Here is a 24,366-nt window from a genome sequence, read left to right as displayed (position 1 = left end):
TAACATGTGAATATCTAGTTTTCCCAGCACTGTTTGTTGAAGAGACTGTCTTTTCCCCATTGAGTTTTCTCAGCTCCCTTGTCAAGTGAATATTAGTTGATTTTATATGCCTGGGTTTATTTCTGCATTTGGGATTCTATTCTTTGGTCTGTTTTTATGCCAGTATCATACTGTTTTGATCACGGTAGTTTTGTAATATAGTTTGCAATCAGGAAGTGTGATGTCTCTAGCTTTGTTCTTTCTCAGGATTGCTTTGGCTATTCAGGGTCTTTTGTGGTTCCATACAAATTTTAGGATTGTTTTTTCTATTTCTGTAAAAATTGCCATTGGAATCTTGATAGGGATTGTGTTGAATCTATAGATGGCTTTTGGTAGTATGGACATTTTTAACAATATTAGTTCTTCCAATCCATGAGCATGGGATATTTTTCCATTTATTTGTTTTTCTATTACTTTCATGAACATCTTACACAGTTTTCAGTGCATAGATTGTTCACCTCCTTGGTTAAATTTATTCTTAGTATTTTTTTTTTTCTTTTTGATGCTATTATAAGTGGGGTTATTCTTTATTTTTCAGACAGTTCATTGTTAGGCTCTGTAAACAACTTATTTTTGTATGTTGATTTTGTATCCTGCAATTTTACTGAAATCTTTTATTCTGACAATTTTTTTTTTAGTAGAATTTTTAGGATTTTCTGTATATAAGATCATATCATCTGCACCCAGGGAGAATTTTACTTACTCCTTTCTGAGTTACATGCCTTGTTTTTCCTTGCCTGATTGCTCTGGTTAGGACTTCAGTACTATGCTGGGTAGGAGTGGGGAATGTGGGCATCCTTGGGAATCTAAGACCATTCCTGATCGTAGAGGGAAAGCGTTCAACCTTTCATCATTAAGTATGATGTTATGATGTGGGCTTCTCTTGTATGGCCTTTATTATGTTGAGGTATATTCCTTCTGTACCCAATTCCTTGAGAGTTTTTTTTTTATCATGAATGAATGTTGAATTTTATCAAATGCTTTTTCTGCATCTACTGAGATGATTATATGATTTTTATCTTTTTTTTTTTTTTTTTTTTTTTTGTAGATTTTGAACAGGACTGGCATTAATTCTTCTTTAAATGTTAGAATTCACCAGGGAAACCATCTAGTCCAGGACTTTTCTTTGTTGGGAGGTTTTTGATTACTGATTCTATCTCCTTACTCATTATTAGTCTGTTCAGATTTTCTATTTTTAAATGTTAGAATTCACTAGGGAAACCATCTAGTCCAGGATTTTTCTTTGTTGGGAGGTTTTTGATTACTGATTCTATCTCCTTACTCATTATTAATCTGTTCAGATTTTCTATTTCTTCATGATTTAGCTGGTGGGTTATATGTTTCTAGGAATGTATCAATTTTTTCTAGGTTGTCCAATTTGTTGGTGTATAATTGTAGTAGTCTCATTTTCCTTTGTATTTGTGGTATTACTTGTAATGCATCCTCTTTCATTTCTGATCTTATTTTTTCTTGGTCTAGCTAAAGATTTGTCCATTTTGTTCATCTTTTTAATGAACCAACTCTTAGTTTTGTTAATCTTTTCTATTTTCTTATCTTTTATTTCTGCTCTAATACTTAGTATTTATTTCTTCTACTAACTTTGGGCTTGTTTTCCTTTTTTTTCCTTGAAAGTTCACTGCTATAAACTTCCCTCTTAGAACTGCTTTTCCTGCATCCCATTGTTTTTCTTATGTTGTGTTTCTATTTTTTTATGTCTCAAGATTTTTTTTTTTTTAATTTTCCTTTTGCTTTCTTCTTTGGTCCATTGTCGGTCAGAGGTATGTTATTTAACTCCCATGTATGAGAATTTTTCAGCTTTCCTCCCATTTTTGATTTCTCATTTCATACCACTGTGGTTGTAAAAGGTAGTTGATATATTTGTTTCCTTGAATTTGTTGAGACTTGTGGCCTGCCATATGATCTGGTCCCTTTGGTCTATAGTGTTATTTAAGTCTGCTGTTTCCTGATTGATTCTCTGTTTATATGATCTATCAATCACTGACAGTGGATATTAAAATCCCCAACTATTATTGTATTGCTGTTTATTTCTCCTTTTAGTTGTGTTAGCATCTGCTTTACGTATTTACATGTTTCAATGTTGGGTGAATAAATATTTGCAATTAAATGACCTTCTTTGTCTCTTGTGACCATTTTTAGCTTAAAGTCTATCTTGTCTGATAACAAGTATAGCTATCCATACTTTCTTTTGGTTACCATTTGCTTGAAATACCTGTTTCTATCTCTTCACTTCATTTTATATGTGTCCTTAAAGTAAGTTCTTCGTAGACAATATGTCATTTGGATCCTGTTTTTTATCCATTCAGCCATTCTGTGTTTTTTAATTGGTGAATTTAATCCATTTACATTAAAAAATAATTATTGATAGGTAAGCCATTCTGTTCTATTGAATTCTGCAGTTGTATTTTTAGCTCTAAGATTTCTGATTTTGATGGTTTCTCTTTCTTTGTTGCACTTCTCATTTTGTTCATGGCATTGTTTTCCTAATTTCATTTAGCTGTCTGTGTTTTCTTAAAGTTTACTACAGTTCTTTAAGAGGATTATTCTGAATTCTTTTTCAGGCAATCTATAGATCTCTGTTTTGTTAGGGTCACTTATTGAAGCTTTATAGTTTCCTTTGGTGGTGTCATGTTTACCTGTTTCTTCATGATTCTTGATTCTTTGCATTGGTGTCTCTGCATTTGCTTAAGCAGTCTCCTCTTTCAGACTTTACATGTTCACTTTAGCAGGGAAAGACCTTCACCAGTCACTATAGCTCGGGGGTACTGGACAGGTCATCTGGTAGCCTCTGTGGGAAGGCAGGGCTTGCTATTGGGGTTTCTAGTTGGGTGAGGCCATTGTCCATGCTCTGAGGTTGGGGGGATGCTGCTGGCTGGGCTCCACAGTTGGGTGGGCCTGTTGACTGGGCTCCATGTTCAAGCAGGATCAGTGGGCAACCATCTCTTTGTTTGGGTGGGGCTGTTGATTGTGCTCTGAAATCAGGTGGGGCCACTAGCTGGGCTCTGCAGTCACCTCTGGTTGGTCAAAGTCCCAGGCTGTGTTCCCTGGCAGGGTGGCACCACTGGTTGAACTCCTTGATTGGACAGGGCTACAGGCTGGGCTCCACAATCACCCCTCGTTGTATGGGGCCTTGGATTGTGCTCCACAACCAGATGGTGCCACTGGCTGAAGGCTGTGTTTACACAGGGCCCACAGTTTGTGCCCTGAAGTTGAATGGGGCTGCATGCTCATCTTCCTGATCATGTAATCCATGGGCTGCGCTCACCTGGTAGGCAAGGTCATTGGCTAGACTTCCTTGTTTGGTGGGGTCACAGGCAATGCTCCTTGATTGGGTGGGGTTACTGGCTTGGTTTCCTGCCTTGGCAAGGCTACAGGCTATGTTCAACAATTGGGCAGGGCCAGTAGTCTGGGCTCCTCTGCTTATCAGGGTTGTAGGCTGAGCTCCATGACTGGATGGGATTGTAGGCTGGGCTGTGTCTCACAGTACAATAGGCTGTGCCCCCACGTTTCCCAGGTCACTGCTCAGGCTCCTCGGTTATGTGGGGCCAGAGGCTATGCTGAACTGTTGGGCATGGCTGCTGGCTTTACTCCCTGACTGAGCCAGGGCTATAGGATGAGCTCTGTGGCTGCTCTAGTTCTCTGGCTGGGCCTCCTGGATGGGCAGAGCTGGAGGCTTTGCTCAGCACTAGGGTGCGGCTGGGAATTTGCTTCCCTTCTTGGGCAGGGTGGTAGAACAGGCTCCCCTACCAGTATGGCCCATTGACTGGGGATCCAAATCATGCAAAACTGCCAACCAAGTTCCCTAGCCAGAGGGGACCACTGGCTCAACTCTGCAGATGGCCAGAGGTGCTGGCTGGGATCTCTGCTCAGCAGTGTTGCTGCAAGCAGGAATGCCATCTGCCAAGACCTGCTGTAAGCTCTACCCCCTTCTCCATCTCTAGCTGATCCCCAGTGGTCAAGCCCTGCAGATTCTTCCACTGACCCCTATGAGGCAAGATATGAGTGGGCTTCCTGCAAAGGGGTCTCATGTGCTTAAGGAGCTAGGTGTCTGCCTTGGGCTCTCTCTTCCCACTGTAGAAACCATAGTCCCTGGGCAGAGGTGGTGGGGGGAAGCCCTCTCAGTGTGGCACTGTAGGGGATGGGCAATGGGGTCAGAGTGTGTCCCGTCCTCTTACCCTTCTAATGTCGGATTTTCACAGTGATGTTTTTTTCTATGGATAGTTGCCAGTTGGTCTTCTTGTGAGGGGGACTATAGTTGGGAATGACCTATATGGCCATCTTGACGATATCATTCTCCCCTATATGCTTAACTTCAAGTAGGTTATACATTCCTTAATGGATGGATAGATTATGTCTTATAATTTTGCCTCTGGTGCTTAGCTCCATGTTGGGAATGTGGCAGGTGAGTAATAAATGTGTGGTAATTCTATGATTGAACTCTGTAAGAAAATGAAGCATTATGGTATGAATTAGCTTCTGTGTATGTATTTTCATCTTTTAAAAACAGAATTGCTATTCCTCCATGCATACCTACATTTGGATTATGTGTTTTTTTCCCTACAAAATTTCCATTGTCAGTAATTCATGGTTATTGATTCATACTGTTTATTGGTAATAGCTCTGTGGGCTGCTTTGCTTCAGGGATAATTTAATTAGGGGTACTGCTATTTGACACCATTCAGGAAAATGTTACACTGTAAAGGGTATATTGGATTTGTCACAGAACAACACTGAAGAGAAGCCAGGGATAGGCAAACTAATAACATGCCACTTGCTTATTAAAATTGGGCCTTTTGGCATTTTTGTCCAGCATTTTTTGTTTATATCACTGCCTTCCTAAGAAATAAGCGGGTGACCAGTTTGATGACTTTTATTTGGCAAGGGCAGAAACTAATGCTGGATAAACAAGGACATAGTAAGTTGATACAGATGGAGTCCATGCTTTCAGAATGCTGCTTCTGTTCTCTGAAGTTAGATACCTATTTGTGATGAAGAATACATTTGTGTAAGGGGGCAAGATTGGAATGCACTAAAGTGAAATGGCTCATGTTGACCACATCAGCTTTAATGGAACTTACTTGATGTACTCACAATCTGACTGTGTATGTGCTGTGTTTTATACAGGGAATCATCATCCAGGGACCTGCCAGAGACCACAAGAAAACATGGGGAGGAGTAAGTGTCTCTTTGCTTTTTAATAATTCATACTTTCTCCATATTAATCTGTGTATCCAGGAAATTAAATTTGCAACTCAGAGTTTTTTTTGTGGACATCTAACTTGTATTTCTGGTTAGTGTTAGAAAGTTTTTGTCTGAAGCAGGGCAGTGCAGGGAAAGACCATCAGACCACATGCTGCTCATTGGCTAGGGTCTTTTGTTTTCCTTCCTTCTGCTCTTTTCTGAACATCTCCCAGTATAGGGAGAGAAGGCTCCCTATATATAGACCTGTCCTAATCCCAGCTTCTTGACAACTCTTAGCAAACTTACCCATATGCTTCCAATGGTTTCAAAGCCTTGTTGATAATGACATTAAGAAACAGACAAACAAAAAAGATTCTGCTATGCAGCTAGTGACAGTATTAAAAAAGTCATCTGTGAAGTTGATTTATTAATGGTTTTGATTTCCCCTAAAATGTTAAAGCCTGGCATTAAGAACCATTAGATGAATTCGTTTGATTTTTCCTTGCTCATGAGGCTATTTATGAGCAGTAGACAGTAGACAAATTCAAGGTCATTTTGTTGTTAATATTAACTAGCCACCAGTGACTCCATAAATAATTCTAATCAACATAGACCATAAAACCAGATGCATAAAGGACCTCAGAGGGAGACTTGGTGTTGTGTAGTATAATGAGAAGAGTATTGGTCATGGAGTTAGAGGCCTGAATTCAAATTCTACTTCTACTGCCTTGATCATATCCTAGAGTTCCCCTACATTTGCTTGTGCATCTCTCAAGTGGGATTTATATATTCTGCACTTCTAGCCGCGGAAAGTTGTGGTTGGCATAAGGTAATGATACAAAAAAAAGTGTGTGAAGAACTCTAAAGTATAGGGGCGCCTGGGTGGCTCAGTCGTTAAGCATCTGCCTTCGGCTCAGGTCATGATCCCAGGGTCCTGGGATCGAGCCCCGCATCGGGCTCCCTGCTCCGCAGGAAGCCTGCTTCTCCCTCTCCCAGTCCTCCTGCTTGTGTTCCCTCTCTCGCTGTGTCTCTCTCTGTCAAATAAATAAATAAAATCTTTAAAAAAAAAAAACAACTCTAAAGTATATAAAAGAGAGCAGTGGAATCTGCTCATTGCTGTCCTTATTGAATAAGTATATTTTCATTGGTGCTGCCTTTTTTTTTAAAGATTGATTTATTTTAGAGAAAGAGAGTGCACGCAGGAGGAGGGAGGGGCAGAGGGAGAAGGAGAGAGAATCCTAAGCAGACTCTGCGCTGAGTGCAGATCTTGATGCAGGGCTCAATCCGTGACCCTGAGATCACGACCTGAGCTGAAATCAAGAGCCAGCTGCTTAACTGATTGAGCTACCCAGGCACCCCCATTGGTTCTTCTAACAGTTAAAATGAAGTTATATGATCAGATGCTTGTGTAGGCAGCAGGGCTGGGATCAGGGTTGTGCAAGGGACAAAGAGTGCCTCCTTATGTTTTGTGCTCTAGGCACTTTGCTTGCCACACCTTAGTATGGGCCCAGGTTGGCAGCCCCAGGGATTATGGATCAATCATGAAAAATTTCTTCCTGAACCTTGTTGAGTCAGATTTTGCCTGTTTTCTCCAGTGATTTCCTGGGGGACTGATTAGCCCCCGGGATTCTGGTTCTTTCCCAACCTCCACAAAATATATCAATCTCCTGATATTTTAGAAATGTAAAAGACATGAGTAAATTTGAAAAGAACTGGTGAAAGTTCTGGGACTAATCCATGCCATGTCCTAACTCCAAGTCAGCTATCAACAGAAGTGTCCAGAGTAACTCACTGTGGCTTGGTCCTCACCTAATCTCAAGCTTCAGGTGGATTTGGAGAATGTTTGGATTGTTGGATTTCATCATGACCACACAGAGAAGCTACACTGAGGCAGAGCAACACATTCCTTATTGTTTCCTCTCTTCCTTTTCAGAATGATCATCAGGTCATTAGCAAGGAGATCATTAGGAGCTTACTTTAAAAGGTGCTTCAGCAAGTCTTTGTTTAAATGGTCAGGCAACTAAAAGGAGTTCTTGTAAAGGATAGGACATGGTAATGTTATCTGCAAGGATGGGCATATTTCCAATCTGGAGATTAGATAAGGGAAGTGCTCCAAAAAATGCTACTTAACAAACACATGGAAGCTTATAATAGCATTTTGACTGTTTGTGTTGACCACTTTAAAAGCATCCTTCACATCCTGAATCTCAAAGACTCTATCCTTTTCTCCCTAAGCTTTACTTAGCTTGCATGATTTCACTTGCTAATTGCTGTCACTGTTAGTGGGGGAAAAAAGATGCTACTATGTGGTAATTTTTTTCTCTTCTGGCAACATACAATGAAGTTTTTTACTGGATTTGGCAAAGATTCTCACAAACATAGCTCAATGTGTCATACAAAGGGACAGCAGAGGAAAATATCACAAAGACATGGCACTAGCCTCATTAATGAGGAGGCCAGAAAACAAAGAACACAGCTGGAAAACCATACGGTGTAGGTGAAAAGTTAAAATTAATATTGGCGTGAATTTCTTTTAGTATTTTTTGATACTGGATGAAGAAATTATCTATTAAAATGTGTTAGATGAATCATTCTTTTATGTAACATGAAAAAAGTGTGAGCCAAGTCTTAAAAATGGTGGTGGGAGGATGAGAATACGCTTGTGTATTTAATTTTTTATTAGACCACCATCAGTGTCCATTTTATGTGTCATTGAAATCCCATTTACTACATATATATGAATTCTGAACTAGAGCTTTGTATTTAGGACTTTAAGAATATATAATTATTTTGATATCAACAAGTGTCTGTGGAGCACTTCATAACTCACAAATATTTCTCATGCATTATCTTATTTGAGTTGTAAGAGAACCCTATGATGTAAATAGGGATATTATCTTTATTTTATATATTATAAAACTGAAGGTAATGAGAGAAAGTCTTATCTAAATTCCACAGCCTATAAAATGGAGAGCCATAATGCAAACCTAGGTTTCCTTATGTCCTATGCGGTTTTTCTTTTCTTCCAATAGACCATGTTCTGAATACCCTAGTCATTAGTAGTATATAAAGTCAATTAAAAACTTAGGAGCTATCTGTTGATTTGATAGGTAGGGAAGAAAATGTTTTCTCAGATCTACGAGGATGTTCATATATTCCATGGGGGACTGGACAGATGGGCAAAGAGAATTGGCTCACTGTTCATCACCATTTATGATAACAGCTAAAACACATGTATTAGATAGTAGAGTGCCTCAAATATCAAAGTCTTCTGAGCAGCGGGGGCACAACCCATAGTGCCAGGTGCCTAAAGTAAGGGGTCTAAAATACCACTTACCTGGTGAAAGCCACCATTCCTGATCAATAGGTTTTTGTCTTGGTGGTTTTTCTTAACAGGAAGAATATAATACATTATGGAACACCAGAATAGTAGGAGACAACAAAGGGAGATGCTGTTACAAAAAGGAACAGCATGTATAAATAAAATCATGTATAAGATTTCACTGGAGAATGAACATTTTCACGAAGAAGAAAATGTGAGGATTTTATAATGTGTATGTATAGGCTCACAAAATGTTATGTATATAATGCTAGAGTATTTATCTTCATCATCTTCAGATGGAAATTAAAACTTTATTCTATGTTTTCATCCCCCACCCCTGAGCAACTGGTATATTAATGACAAAAGTCTCGATACTCCACAAAGCAATTCCTTGGGATTTTTCTTGCTAAAAATTTTGGGAGTTGTTTTGTTACAATGTGGTGTTTTGTTTTGTTTTGTTTTGTTTTAGATTTATTTGAGAGAGAGAGAGTGTGAGAGAGAGCACAGGGTGGGGAGGGGCAGAAGGAGAAGGAAGAGAGAATCCAAGCAGACGCCCTTCTGAGTGCAAAGCCCAATGCAGGGCTCAGTCCCACAACCCTGAGATCATGACCTGAGCCAAAATCAAGAGTTGGTCACCCAACCAACTGAGCTACTCAAGCACCCCTGTTTTGTTACGAGTAAATTTTGATTTTTAAGTCATACTTACTTTCCATGTGAATTTTTTTTATATCAGAACACACTTCTCTTACTGCATGTTCTAAGTGCTAGAGCAGCAATTCATGGTTTTTATCAGCCTAATATACAGTTATGGATTGTGAATTCCACTGTCTTTACCTTAAGAACAGAGCTTCTGGAAGAAATTCATTATGTTGGCTCAATAATAGCCACAAGATGCTGCTACACCTGTTTTACAAAATGGGAATAATATTTAGCCATGAATCTTCGAAAGGATTAATTTTGCTTCATTGTATAGAAAACAGTATTGGGAATAGCTGAATGATGGCAAGCAGACAGGGCTTATTTGTGGAGAATAATTAAAATAATGTAGCTTAGCATTTTTTGTTTTTCCTCTTCCCTTATTTAGTCTTTAGAAATTTACCTAGCCTAGAAGAAAATCCTGGGTCTCTAAGATCTAAGTGTGAAAAATGAGTTTCTATCTTCATTTTCTATACCTAATGGTAACTTAATGCCCTTGATGTTCTCGTATCCATGAACATATTAAAAAAACAGCGGCTGTGTGCCAGTTACAGTCTTTGTTTTTTATTAAAACGTAGCAGCATAATTTCTTTGGGTCACTGGATGTACTTGGCTCCTTTAGCCCAAGAAACGCAAACATGTTACCCCACTTATCAAGACTTAGTATAAGGAAAGATGGTTTAGAGCTACCACAGTAAATCTCTAAGCTCTTTGATTCACTGCTGAACTACTGCTCAGTTGAGGCCAATTCTAAACTTTAACTCTGAGCATACAGCTCTGTATTTTCAAACAGGGAATGAACATTCAAACTGACAAGCATTGTAAAGTGACTTTCTCTTAATGTAATATCTAATTTTATTTGACAGCTCCCTGGTTTATAGTTCAAGTAAAGGCACACATTTAAAGCCAATTAATTATTTCATTTTCTGGCCTGTATTAAATTTCAGAGTTTCTTTATTACAGTAGCATATTCATGCCTCTGCAGTTTAGATGACGTCACCAATTTATTGTAAACCCTTATCTTCATAATTTTATAACAGTAATACAAATCTGCTTGGGGTTGACAGCAGCCATTACTTTTTCCTAGCAAGTCTTTTCCACTAGGAAAATGAGGTAACTATTTAAGGGTCAAGCTACTTTAAAAACAAACAAACAAACAAACTCATTATAGTGCTTGATGCTTTTTGTCTTTGATACAATCCTCTCTGCCTTTTACCTATTTAACAAGAAAATAACCTTTGGTACTTAAGTTAGGTTTGCACTGTTGACATTTTTTTTTCACTTGAGGCAAAATTCATGTAACAGAATTCACCATGTTAAAGTGTACAATTCAGTGACACTTCATCATTCACAGTGTTATGCGACTATTTCCAAAAATGTTCATCACCTCCAGAGGAGACTCCAGACCCATTAAGCAGTCAGTCTCCAATCCTCCCTCTCCCTAGGCCCTGGCAACCTGTAATCTGCTTTCTTTCTCTATGGGTTTACCTATTCTGGATATTTCATATGCAGGGAATAATACAACATAAGACCTTTTGTGTCTGGCTTTTTTTCCCCTTTTTTTTTAGGTTTATCCATGTTGTATTTGTTTTGTTTTGTTTTAAAGATTTTATTTATTTATTTGACAGAGAGAGACACAGCGAGAGAGGGAACACAAGCAGGGGGAGTGGGAGAGGGAGAAGCAGGCTTCCCGCAGAGCTGGGAGCCCGATGCGGGTCTCGATCCCAGGACCCTGGGATCATGACCTGAGCTGAAGGCAGACGCTTAATGACTGAGCCACCCAGGTTCCCCTCCATGTTGTATTTGTATTAGTACCTTATCCCTTTTATGGCTGAATAATATCCCATTGTATAAATATACCACATTTTGAATATCTGTTCACCAGTTGATGGACATTTGGGTTGTTTCCACCCTTTGGCTATTGTAGGTAATGCTGCTGTGAACATTGTTGTACAAGTTTTTGTTTGAATATCTGTTTTCAGTTCTTTGAGATGTTTTCTAGGAGTGACTGTTGACATTTTTGGCTGGATAAATCTTTGTATGGGGGGGGGGTTGCTGTCCTGTGTGTTCTAAGATGTTTAGAAACATCGTTGGCCTCTCCACACTAGATGCCAGTGGTTCCTTCCTCTCCAAGTTGTGACAACCAAAAATGTATCCAGACAGTGCTAAATGTTCCTTAGGGGTGCAAAATTGCCCTGGGCTGAGAACCACTAATTTAGAATAAAGTAAATCTTTAGAGACAAGCCATAATACACATATTATGATGTTTTTCATAGAAGTATTTGAGTCTAAAGGGGAACGTTATATGGTTTTGGAAACCAAGGTATAGCCCTGGTTCTATAATCAAGCAGTTGTGTCCTTGGGTGAGTCACTTAACTTCTGGATTTCAGTTTTCTCATCAGTAAAATGAAGGGATTGAGATGGATCAGTGGTTTCCAGTGTGTTCAGTGAAGCCCCAGGCTTTCTAAAGGGATCCCTGAGGAGCCACCATGAGGGAAAGGAAGAAAACGAAGTATTCCTGGTAATTAGCACCTCCACTTTAGGCAGAGCAAGCAAAAGTTTGCATTGTGCTATCATTCCTAGAGAAAATTCACATATAAACAATATTAATTCCACCAGTAAAAAGTCATTTCTGAAGTCCATGTGCTAATTAACAAAGGCACTAATTTGTCAGTGAGACTCCATTTTCTAAATCCATTATGCTCTGCTGCTGTTGGCAGGAGAAAAAGGTAGCTGAGTGCTCTCTTTTGAGTGCTATCTGCATAGCCACCTCTGGAATGTGGCTTTTTGATTAACTGTAGAACATGTTCTATTAGGACAATTATTCACTCCTAGAGTCTAGATTACAGCTATCACATAGGTAATATCATACTGTCTATGTTGACAAGTTGTAAAGCGTTCACTATAACATAGAGTTAGGTATTTAAAACTATATTTCGTATTTGGTGAGTCCTGTCTACCTGCCTTTTTTCCCATTAAATGGCCATTATCAGTTATAGTTATTTCCATATTCTTCCATGTGGGTCAGAACTATAATCAGTGTAGATAGGACACGTAAACTAAAAAGAAACTTTTATGGTTCTAAGAACTGTAAACCCTGAGACAAATGATACTCTTGCTGATATAATTGAGGTACTGGTGACAGGAGAAATACCCATCTTTGGAATTCTTCTGTTCTGATGATTCCACCTGATTATGTGCTTAATTTTGTATAAATTAGACCATTTTCTAATTCTGTATTTGTTTGTTTCCTGTGGGTAAGGTGTACCCCCTCATCCATAAATATCATGTATTAGAGTATCCTACCTTTAAATCAGTTCTTATGATCACTAGTAACTTGTTTGCTGCCATCTACCATCTCAGAAAAATTCCTTAATAAGGAGTTATGAATTGTAAAATTCCTCCAGAAGAAAATTTGGCCTTCTACCTTTTTTTATGAGACAATCTATGAGACCATTTCTCTGTATCTCATTATTCCTTATTAAGCATAAAATCAGTGGACAAGAGACATCTGAATGAATATACGTTGTAAAATTTGATTTTAAAGAAAACCATTTTGAGTTAGTAAGACTCACTCTTGGGGGAACCATGTTTTGTTTTTAGAGAATATTGACTTTATAGACATACATTACTTCTGTTGTTTTCTCTCTTATAGAAATCCATTTCTGGCATTTGCTCCACCCTTATTCCTGGAAACCTGCCTGTTATCATCTGGCATTTTGTTACATACCTCCAGGGGCACAAAGATGTATTTTTTTAAGTGTTAGGTAGTGATCATAACCACCACATTGTCCTTAAGAAACAGCTTCAGGATTATTTCTTCTCTCAAACCCTGAGGCTTCCCACTCTCACTAGCTCAGTCCTGTAACTTCAAATTAATTTTTTAAGTATCTGAGTTCTTATATGGGCTTCAGCTCCCTAATTCACATGAAAACATATATATATACTACATGCCATCCTAAGCTGTACATTTGTAACATCTTGATTGGGTGTATGAACACCACTATACAACAAATTTCTGAATTAGAAAACCTACCCCCTATGAAAAAATTAACCTAAGTTCTACAAATAGGTCACAGAGGTGAAATATAATTGGGAAATACTTTATTTTTTTTCCACCTTATCAAGAAATAGGAAGATGGTCCAAATGGCATCTTTTTAGTTTGCATAATTTTGTTTTTTAGTAAGTGAAGTGTCACTTTGGAATGTGAGAATTCGTTTTTCTAGGGAAAGTTATTTCCATCAGTCTGTGATAAGAAATACCTACTTAATACCTTTTTCAGCCAGAAAAAACCTTGAAGGCATTGTATGCATGACCAACTGAGTAAATAATAGTATCAAAATGGCTTAGAAGCAAGAAAACAAGGAATTATGAATATGACACATCATAGATTCTTTTTATATAAATCTGAGCACAGGTTTGGATGGGGAGGGTGTGCCTTGTTGATTTTCTCTTCTTATTTATTTGCTGTTGGTTTGGGGGATGGTGGTTGCTTGGCTGGAAAATAGTATATTCATATCTCAAAAGGTTTTGGATAAGATAAAACTACACCTACTCAACAAAAATCTTTCCAATTAAAAAACTTCACAGTTACAACTGAAAGGGCCTAAGAAATCATAAACAGCACCTTAGCTTAGGAGACAGGCCCAGATAAATTAAGCAATAAAGAACCATGCAGCCAGTTTAGTGCCAGAGCTGGAACAGGAATCTGCATATTGTGACTACAAATTCAGGACCTTTTCACCATATTACATTCCTCTCTTGTCCTGCAGTTTCGCTGGGCTTAATTCAGGGTTGGTGAAAGTGGTGAACAGATACTGGCTTCGAAAAGATGGTTTCAGAAGTCAGTGTTCATGTGACAAACAGGAGGCTCATATAAATGGATAGCTTAGCATATTCTGCAGTCTTATGAGAAATTCACAACTAAACAAGATATTAGAGATTTATTCAGAAAAGAAAAACAGCTTCCTGGTTAGTGTGTGAACCCATTATAGATTCAGTTGTTGCTGTACCAAGATTTACACAGCATTCTCTAGGAACAAACTTTCCATTTGAATAAATACATTTTGCAGATTGCTGATGTTTATCTTTTTAATAAGTGTTTAAAAAAACTTTTTAAAAAGTATTTTTATGGAAATAGTTCTAAAACAGATCATATAATCTACTTCCTTCCTAAACAATATCGTGAACATCATGGTCCTTTCTTGATGACTCAGATTCATCATTATAAACATAATCACTGATACCTACAGCTTTGGTTAGTATGGGGGAAGGGGAGAGGTTAAAGCCTATTCCAAATAACCCTCAAAGGGCCTTCTGTCTCTCTTTTCCCTTGCCTTCAGATTAATCAGCTTTCACTTCTTGTTTCTCTCAGTGTGTTGAAGTAGTTCAGCCCATCCTGCCCCTTCTACTTTTCAGCTGTAATGTGCAGTGAGGCTTTCAAGTTTCATAGCCAGGCTCGTAGATGAGGGTTGCATATATTGATCCTTGATGAATCTAAGGGAGCTGGGGCTTCCTGTAGGTAAAGCATAAGATAAATTGTAATGCAAGACTTTGGTCATCTCTTGTTTCTAAGTTCATGAGATAGGGTTTATTTGAGTGTTTTCTGCATAAATGATATATTACTATCAATATCCACAATGATCATGTAAAATATTGAATAGCTACCTGAACTATCAGATAACCTAAAAATGAATAGAAAATAATTTAATTATTCAGTGTATTTTGTTGTAGCTACTCCTGATTCTCTTTAGATATGTCATGTGTATAATTTTCATTTCTTATTCTAACCTTCTTAAAATCTTTGTGGTCTGTTGTTAAAATTCTAATGATAATAACAGACTGTCAGCATACATTTGACCAAACTTGAAGTTAATAAAAGTAAGCATATAAGTTATTGTAAAGGATGCTTCCTTATGATTTTGTTACAGATGTCAGATCCTTATAATGAGGACCAGAAATAGACCTTAATTTACATTCTGAAGAATTTCTGATATTTTAAAATCTCTTACCTCCCAAATATTTATTAATCATCAAAGTATATTGTGGCCACTACACAACATTAGGTAATTGAAAGAACCTATGAGATTCTCATAAGGCTTTAATAGTGGCTAAATGTATGGTGCAGCAGGAGAAAAATGGCTAAGGTGATTTTTAGTCGCACGGGACACACTTTGTCTTCTAATTGTGAACCACTGAGATATATCTAAGATAACCTTGGTTTCAGGGAAGCCAAGGCACAAGTTCACTGAGAATCTTTGATACTCTGCTATCAGATAGCTGAAAGTAGACTGCATATTCATTTAAGTCAGATGCACACCATCAATCTATACATTTTCAATAAGCAGTCTAGACAGACTAGTACAGAGTGCCTCCAAGGGAGTTTCAGACTTAAAACAACACTTTATAAAGCTAGTACTTTTCATCCTAAACTTGACCAAGGGGACCAAACTCCCAGGCATCCCTAGAGTTAAGCATACAGATACACTGCAAGTTAACCCGATCCTTATTCATTCTGTATTTTCTGAGTGTATTTTTATTAGCAGTTTGGCAGATCTGTTGTTTTTCCTTTTATGCAGTAACTGCCACCATGATGGTGACAAGTCATACTACTATTTATTGAGCATTCATTCTTTGCCAAGCCCTGAGTAAAGTACATTATGTACGTTACCTCATTTATAACTATGAGACTGGTGCTATCATTCCAGTCTTACAGATGAAGAAAGCAAGCTTAGGGTTTTTGCTTTTCTCCCATAGCTGTTTGCTCTAACAACTTTTTCTTGCTTTCTAAATGTGGAACTGATGTGCACCACTGAACAAGCTTGGGATACCAATGAGATCACATTTGTTACTCAAACAACCACAGCCTCTGGTAATACAAGAATGTCTTCCTTCCCTGACCAACCCTGTTCCCAGGGGAAATTCAAGAACTTTAGGATTGCACATTAGGTCTAGAGGAGTAGGTCTTGACTCTTGCATTGAAGAAAAGATAATGGAATGCTAGATTAATTGTGCACAGTTCCTATTCTCTGTTGCTCTTGATTTTCTTGCTGCTGTTGCTACTCTATAGTCTTATATCAAAACCAGGGCAACTAAACCAGGTGTTCTGGTACCCAGAACAGTCCCAAGTACACTAAAGGAATCACTACAGTAATTGAATAAGTTGCCCTAGCTGGGCTGGTAGTAATTTCCAGCAGTTCTGGAAAAAGAAAAGGGCGCCTTTCTTTTTTTTTTTTTTTTTTAATTTTTTTATTGTTATGTTAATCCCCATACATTACATCATTAGTTTTAGATATAGTGTTCCATGATTCATTGTTTGTGCATAACACCCAGTGCTCCATGCAGAACGTGCCCTCCTCAATACCCATCACCAGGCTAACCCATCCTCCCAACCCCCTCCCCTCTAGAACCCTCAGTTTGTTTTTCAGAGTCCATTGTCTCTCATGGTTCTTCTCCCCCTCCGATTTCCCCCCCTTCATTCTTCCCCTCCTGCTACATTCTTCTTCTTCTTTTTTTCTTTCTTAACATATATTGCATTATTTGTTTCAGAGGTACAGATCTGAGATTCAACAGTCTTGCACAATTCACAGCGCTTACCAGAACACATACCCTCCCCAGTGTCCATCACCCAGTCACCCCATCCCTCCCACCCCACCCCCCACTCCAGCAACCCTCAGTTTGTTTCCTGAGATTAAGAATTCCTCATATCAGTGAGGTCATATGATACCTGTCTTTCTCTGTTTGACTTATTTCGCTCAGCATAATACCCTCCAGTTCCATCCACGTCGTTGCAAATGGCAAGATCTCATTCCTTTTGATGGCTGCATAATATTCCATTGTATATATATACCACATCTTCTTTATCCATTCATCTGTTGATGGACATCTTGGCTCTTTCCACAGTTTGGCTATTGTGGACATTGCTGCTATAAACATCGGGGTGCACGTAGCCTTTCGGGTCCCTACTTTTGTATCTTTGGGGTAAATACCCAGTAGTGCAATTGCTGGATCATATGGTAGCTCTATTTTCAACTTTTTGAGGAACCTCCATACTGTTTTCCAGAGTGGCTGCACCAGCTTGCATTCCCACCAACAGTGTAGGAGGGTTCCGAAAAGGGCGCCTTTCTATTTAGCATTTCACTTACCTTTGCCCGCCCACTCCATAATACAGTAGGCCTGATTTCCCGGTAATTCAGCTATTTAGTGACCTTGTTGTTTCAGTTTTTATATTCCTGATCTCTTCTACAGGCAAGCTCATGGAAGCAGAGTGGCTAACTGAGGAAGGGCTAACTTAGTATAATCTACAACTGAGTGATGTGACTAGGGGAACTACACTGTATTCTTTTCTTGCTACCTATAACTCTTATGAAGGCTGCAATAACCCATATGACAGGTTTCTGTCACTTTGAACCTTCAAAAGGATCTTGGTTTCCTTCCTCAAGAGAAGGAACTTCCCAGCCCATTTAAACTTGGAGTGCCAAATAGATTTGGGAGAGTGGTAACAAGATTCCATGTGTCTCCAGAACCTGTAGGTCGGAGTCTCCCACTTTCTGAGTTTTTGGTGCCCTTAATTGTCGCAGTGATTTTTTCATAGCAGCCATAGGCCGAAAGAAGCACCTAATAATTATTCCATTTAGTAAGTAATTAGGTCCAAACAACTTAAGTATTTCTATCCTGACAGCTTAGTAGCCATTTGAAAAAGTAATATACCTAAATTCAAAGAAAGTAATATTTTTATTTAAATATTAAATAGTCCTGCATAGGATGTGTGTTCCTGTTGGGTACTACCCAACTTCTCAAACCTTGGAATCAAATTGGATACTGCCACCTCCATTTCCTGTTCCATATTGATTTTTCACACAGCATATTTTTTTAATCACAGCTGAAAATCCAACTTCACGAAGGAAATGAGTATAGAACTATCTAATGATGAAACCATTAACTACCTTAAGCTGGTAATTTGTGGGCCAGCCGATGTTGAGTATCAATGCATTTCCTTCAAAAATATAAAATATCTGCACATTCTCCATGAATTTGCTGCAGCACCCTAGGGGCCCTTGGTACACACTTTGGGTACCAATCTGCTAGTTCCTTGCCAGGCCAAAAAGCATCTAGCTATGCCCTCTTCCCCAAAACAGTATGTGTCTAGCTACTCCACCTCTCCATAACTATTAGGGGAAATGAGATGGTTCTTTTAGAACTAAAAATGTTGCTCCAAAGGGAGCACAAATAGAAGTATTCTACACATTTCAAAAGATAGTTTCTCTTGCTAAAAAAGGATATGTAAGTGCTGTAAATTACTTTACTGTTGTATTTGTTTCATAATCGTATATTAAGTTTGCAGTGCTACTTTATAATTAGAGCACAGTCCATGGTTTCCCAGGTTCTAGTCACTTTCAAGTTCCTCCCATTCTGCCTTTTCATTCATTCTGCACTTACTGAATCCTATTCTTTTTTTTTTTTTTTTAAGAGTTTATTTATTTATTTGACAGAGAGAGACACAGTGAGAGAGAGAAAGAGCACAAGCAGGGGGAGTGGGAGAGGGAGAAGCAGGCTTCCCGCCGAGCAGGGAGCCCGATGCGGGGCTCTATCCCAGGACCCTGGGATCATTACCTGAGCTGAAGGCAGACGCTTAACGACTGAGCCACCCAGGCGCCCCACTGAATCCTATTCTTACCAAGTTCTTTATCAGGTGTTATGAAAGACAGGTTGGATCAAAATATTAATAATATATGGACCTCTGCCCTCAGGAAGCTTACAGGCTTCAGGGGGAACCAGATAGGCATACCAGAAATTATAATACAGCTTAATTAATTGCTGTAATTGAGGTATTCACAAATACTGAGAGTCTATAGCACCTCTGTCTAATGAAGTGGGTAGTAGAATCTGGGGAAAATTTTTACAGGCTGTTACATCTGAGTGGAATAGGAGTTCACTAGGCAGAGGAAATATTAGGTACAAAATTAGAGAGGCATAAAAGAAATGGTGAATGGTAAGATTTGGTTTGACTGAGGGATAAGGTGCATGGTGGGTGTAGTGGCCGAAAAAATCACCCAGTAGCCATATCTTTCCTCTCTTTCCCCTTCTTTCCATTCCTATTGCCACCATTCTAATGCATGACCTCATTATTTCTTAATCTGGTCTGTTGTAAGTAGCCTTTTACCTAGCCTTTATCCCTCCATTTTGTCTTCATCCCACCTCTAAATCTGTTGTATCTATACATTTTCCTAGGTAATGAAGTAGTAATCTAAAATCTTGAGTGCTATTGAATAGTTTGAATATTGTAGCTTAACATTGAGTGCCTCCATGACATGGCTATTGGCCCCCATTTCCAGTTTCATTTTCCACTCCTCCCATTTTGAATATTATACTCTGGCCCTACTGACCAAGCTCACTGTACCTTATTTATATCCCTTGCTTTATTCAATTGAAAGCCCTCATTCAGTGTTTTGTTTTCCTAGGATGTCTTTCCTCACCACCTTTGCATGTCCTAATCCTACCAATCCTTAAAAGGCCAGCCCAAAAAAACTTTTCAGGAGTCCTCCTCCGAGTTACTTTCCCACCCCCAAACATACACACCCAGTAGAGTTATGCCTGCCTTCTGACCTCGAAGAGCATCCACCATGGTCAGTCTTTCATTAGAGTTCTTTGTGTTTCTTTTATCTTTATTATCTTTTACACTGAAGAACCTTGAGGGCAGAGGCCATCTGCTAGTCATCTTTGTAACTTGTCATGATCTCCTTGTACATAGTCTATATTCAGTAAGTATGTCCTAAGAAAAAGAATTGTGTTCACTTAAAAGAAAAATGTAAATATTTGCAACTTTAAATAGTGGCTTCTTCAGTGAAATCAGACCCAAAGTGAGAGAACTGATTAGATAATTGGAGTAGACATTATTCGGGGGCAGTTCTTAATTTGCAGACCTAATTGTCTGCTGTTTTTCAGCAAATGTTTGTACGTGATTGCACTTGGCTAAAGATTTTTGGCATTATCCTACAATGCATTAAGAAATATATTCTACAACTACATAGTTTGTTTAAGGCAGTAATTTAGGTAGTTACTTGAGCCATTCTCATTTATTTTTATTCTTTTCTTTTGAAGAGAAGGCATAGGTGAGAGCTATTTATTTTGAAATTATGAAAAAGTAGTTACATTTTTAAAATAAATATAATTGGTGGGTGTGTATGTATCAGTCCTAGATTTTAAATATTTTTATTAGTAAGGGTGTTTTCTAACTGAATCTAAAGAAAACAGTTTAGGTTTTTCTTTATTTCCTTAATGAGAGAAGTACATGTTTCAGTAACACCTCAATGTTGTATTCTCAAAATAAATTTACATCCTGTATACTTGTCATATCATTTACTCTCTGATGCAGGCATACAAATGATTCCAGATAGCTGTGGCTGACTCACACCCTTTGATGAGAAGGAAGCAGAGGAAAGTGATCAACTTTAGTTAAACATCACTGCCTTAGTTTTTGAAGTCCAAATATAAGCCCTTGCATCTTGGGAAGTGCCCAGTGTTTTAGGAAAAGGTAGTCTGATCTTATCCTATAGGTCCAGGCTGCTATCTTCCTCTTTATTTTGTTTCCACATTGAAAAACTCCTAATTCTGGTATCATCCATTAGATTTCCAAATTGCTTTGATGAGGACCTGACACAACTTCCTGTTCCCTAACATATGGCAGACGTAACTAATCTATAACAATATCATTCCTACTGGTCAGATTCTTACTACGGGTGGTATCTTTTACTTTTTTGATTTAAAAAAAAATTTATTTTTTAGTTTAAATTCAAGTTAGTTAACATATAGTATAGTATTGGTTTCATGAGTAGAATTTACTGATTCATCACTTACGTATAACACTCAGTGCTCATCCCGACAAGTGCCCTCCCCCTCCCCTCCTCCCCTCCAGCAACCCTCAATTTTTTTCCTCTATATTTAAGCATCTCTTATGGTTTGCCTCCCTCTCTCTTTTTATCTTACATTATTTTTCCTTCCCTTCCCCTGTGTTCATCTGTTTTGTTTCTTAAAACCCACATACGAGTGAAATCATGGTATTTGTCTTTCTCTGACTGACTTATTTTGCTTAGCATAATACCCTCCAGTTCTATCCACGTCGATGTAAATAGCACGATTTCATTCTTTTTGATGGCTGAGTAATATTCCGTTGTGTATATATATGTATATACCACCTCTAATTTATCCATTCATCTGTCACTAGACATCTGGGCTCTTTCCATAGTTTGGCTCTTATGGACATTGCTGCTATAAACATATGCCCCTTCTAAACCCTATGTTTGTATCCTATGTTTGTATCCTTTAGATAAATACCGAGTAGTGCAATTGCTTGGTCTTAGGGTAGCTCTATATTTAATTTTTTGAGGAATCTCCATACTGTTTTTCGGAGTAGTTGTACCAGTTTGCATTCCCACCAACAGTGTAAAAGGGTTCCCCTTTCTCTGCATCCTTGCCAACATTTGTTGTTTCCTGTCTTGTTCATTTTAACCATTCCAACTGGTGTGACGTGGTATCTCATTGTGGCTTTCATTTGTATTTCCCTGATGCTGAGTGATATTGAGCATTTTTTCATGTGACTGTGAGCCATTTATATGTCTTCTTTGGAGAAATCTCTGTTCATGTCTTCTGCCCATTTCTTGACTGGATTTGTTGTTTTTTGGGGTGTTGAGTTAAATTCTTTATAGATTTTGTATGCTAGACCTTTATTTGATAAGACATTTGCAAACATCTTCTCCGATTCTGTAGGTTGTCTTTTAGTTTTGTCGATTGTTTTCTTTGCTGTGCAAAAGCTTTTTATCCTGATAAAGTCCCAGTAGTTCATTTTTGCTTTTGTTTCCCTTGCCTTTGAAGACATGTCTAGTTAAGAAGTTGCTGTGACTGAGGTCAGAGAAGTTACTGCCTGTTTTCTAACTCCAGGATTTTGATGGATTCCTGTCTCACATTTAGGTCTTTAATCCATTTTGAATTTATTTGTTTATTTATTTATTTTTTAAAGACCTTATTTATTTACTTGACAGATGCAGCGAGAGAGGGAACACAAGCAGGGGGAGTGGGAGAAGCAGGCTTCCTGCCGAGCAGGGAGCCCAATGCGGGGCTTGATCCCAGGACCCCAGGATCATGACCTGAGCCGAAGGCAGACACCCAGTGACTGAGCCACCCGGGCGCCCCTTGAATTTATTTCTTTTCATTTTGATAAGTCTGGGTAGGGGTTTATCAATTTTGTTAATTGTTTCAAAGAGCCAGCTCCTAGTTTCATTGATTTGTTCTGCTTTTTTGATCTCTGTATCATTGATTTCTGCTCTAATCTTTATTATTTCCCTTCTCCTGCTGGTTTTAGACTTTGTTGTTTTTTCCAGCTTCTTTAGGTGTAAGGTTAGGTTGTGTGTTGGAGACTTTTCTTGCTTCCTGAGAAAGGCCTCTATTGCTATATACCTCCTCTTATGACCACCTTTGCTGCATCCTAAAGGTTTTGGATTGTCATGTTTTCATTTTCATTTGCTTCCATATATTTATTTATTTATTCTTTAATTTCCTGGTTAACCCATTCATTCTTTAGTAGGATTTTCTTTAACCTCCATGTATTTGTGGTCTTTCCACATTTTTTCTTGATACGGATATAATATTCGTGATCTAATAGTTTTCTTTCCCTCTTCTTTTCCGTTACATAATTTTCCATAATTTTATTTTCTATATCACCTATTCATTCCTCCTCTTCTTCCATTCTTGTTGTGATTTCATTTTTGCAGTTAGTTTTGCATCTCAGTTATAGCATTTTTTATTTCGGCCTGAGTAGTTTTTAGGTCTTTTATCTCTGCAGCCCGTGTTTCTCTGGTGTCTTCTATATTTCTTCCAGGCCCAGCTAGTATTCTTTTTTTTTTTAATTAATTAATTAATTAATTTTTATTTTTCAGAAAAGGTTTTACTCAACCAAAATATGCACTGTTAGCATTAACTGCTCTCCCCAAATAATAAATTTCTCCAAATATTATATATTCATAATATTCAACATTGTTAAAATGTATTCAAATCCTTCAATTATTGTCTCTTTTGGAGAATATTCTCTTAGAGTTCCAAATGATGAAAGAGGTGATAATCTGTTGATAAAAAGTCAGGTGTATGTGATGGATATGGCAAAAGTTTTTGGCCCTATTCAGTTATTCCCTATGGTTGTCTGGGATTTCACCACCTGTAGCGGTCAGATGTTGTCATGGAAAAGTATAGGTCCATCCATGTCTGCTAACCAATGCAGAGTATGTTTAGATCCATTTTTGATACATAATTTCAACTTTTTTTTAAGATTTTATTTATGTATTTGACAGAGTGAGAGGGAGAGAGCACAAGCAGGCAGAGCAGCAGGCAGAGGGAGGGGGAGAAGCAGACTCCCCGCTGAGCAAGGAGCCCGATGTGGGGCTCGATCCCAGGACCCCCGGGATCATGACCTTAGCTGAAGGCAGATGCTTAACCAACTGAGCCACCCAGGTGCCTCCATAATTTCAACTTCTAGACAATAAGATGCTACTGTTAGTTTTGCCTGAGTTAAAAGTAATGAAATACTCTCTTTGCAGACCACCATACAGTTACCAGAACCTTCCTTTTGGTTATAGTGATGGTTTTAACACGTTTGGGAACTTCATCAACATCCAACCATTTTCCAGACCACTTTCATTTTTTGTCAAAGCTTATGATCCTCTTCAAAATAGGTCTCTGCTCTTTCAAATCTTGAGGTATTAGTACATCTCTAATCATCTCAGTTTATGATCACCCGTCAGTTGGTGTGTTACCTACCCACTTGTCCAACTGTCTTACCTTTCCTATTGCAGCCAGGTGTTGAGAAATTGTAGCAGAAACTAAGTCTGGTTCAAGGCCTCAAATTGCTGTTTTGGGGTTAGCTTCTACCATAGTTCTCAATTGATCTTTATTTAAAACAGATTTGGATCTCCCTCCAGCCTCATTTTTCAGACTCATATCCCCAGAATAAAATTTTTCACACCACCACCGTATAGTCCTTTCACTAGCAGAGCCTTCTCCAAAGACAGAATTGATGTTTCTACTTGGTGTGGCTGCACTATGTCCTAGTTTAAATTCACAT

General features: G+C 38.3%; 1 protein-coding gene across 2 annotated transcripts in view; it reads left to right on the top strand.

The window, feature by feature from the left end:
• PRRG1 (proline rich and Gla domain 1) overlaps positions 1 to 24,366 on the top strand; it is a 156,404-nt gene that overhangs the window by 56,537 nt on the left and 75,501 nt on the right. For both annotated transcript variants that reach the window (XM_078065492.1, XM_078065493.1), the window contains exon 2: positions 5,182 to 5,232. In XM_078065492.1, coding sequence (XP_077921618.1) covers positions 5,223 to 5,232 — 10 coding nt within the window. In that variant the 5' untranslated portion in view covers positions 5,182 to 5,222. The remainder of the gene's footprint in view (positions 1 to 5,181; positions 5,233 to 24,366) is intronic.

The sequence above is a fragment of the Halichoerus grypus genome, chromosome X (assembly GCF_964656455.1).
Source record: "Halichoerus grypus chromosome X, mHalGry1.hap1.1, whole genome shotgun sequence".
Taxonomy (NCBI): domain Eukaryota; kingdom Metazoa; phylum Chordata; class Mammalia; order Carnivora; family Phocidae; genus Halichoerus; species Halichoerus grypus.
The sequence above is the reverse complement of the archived record's forward strand: the minus strand, read 5'-3'. Positions and strand labels throughout refer to the sequence as shown.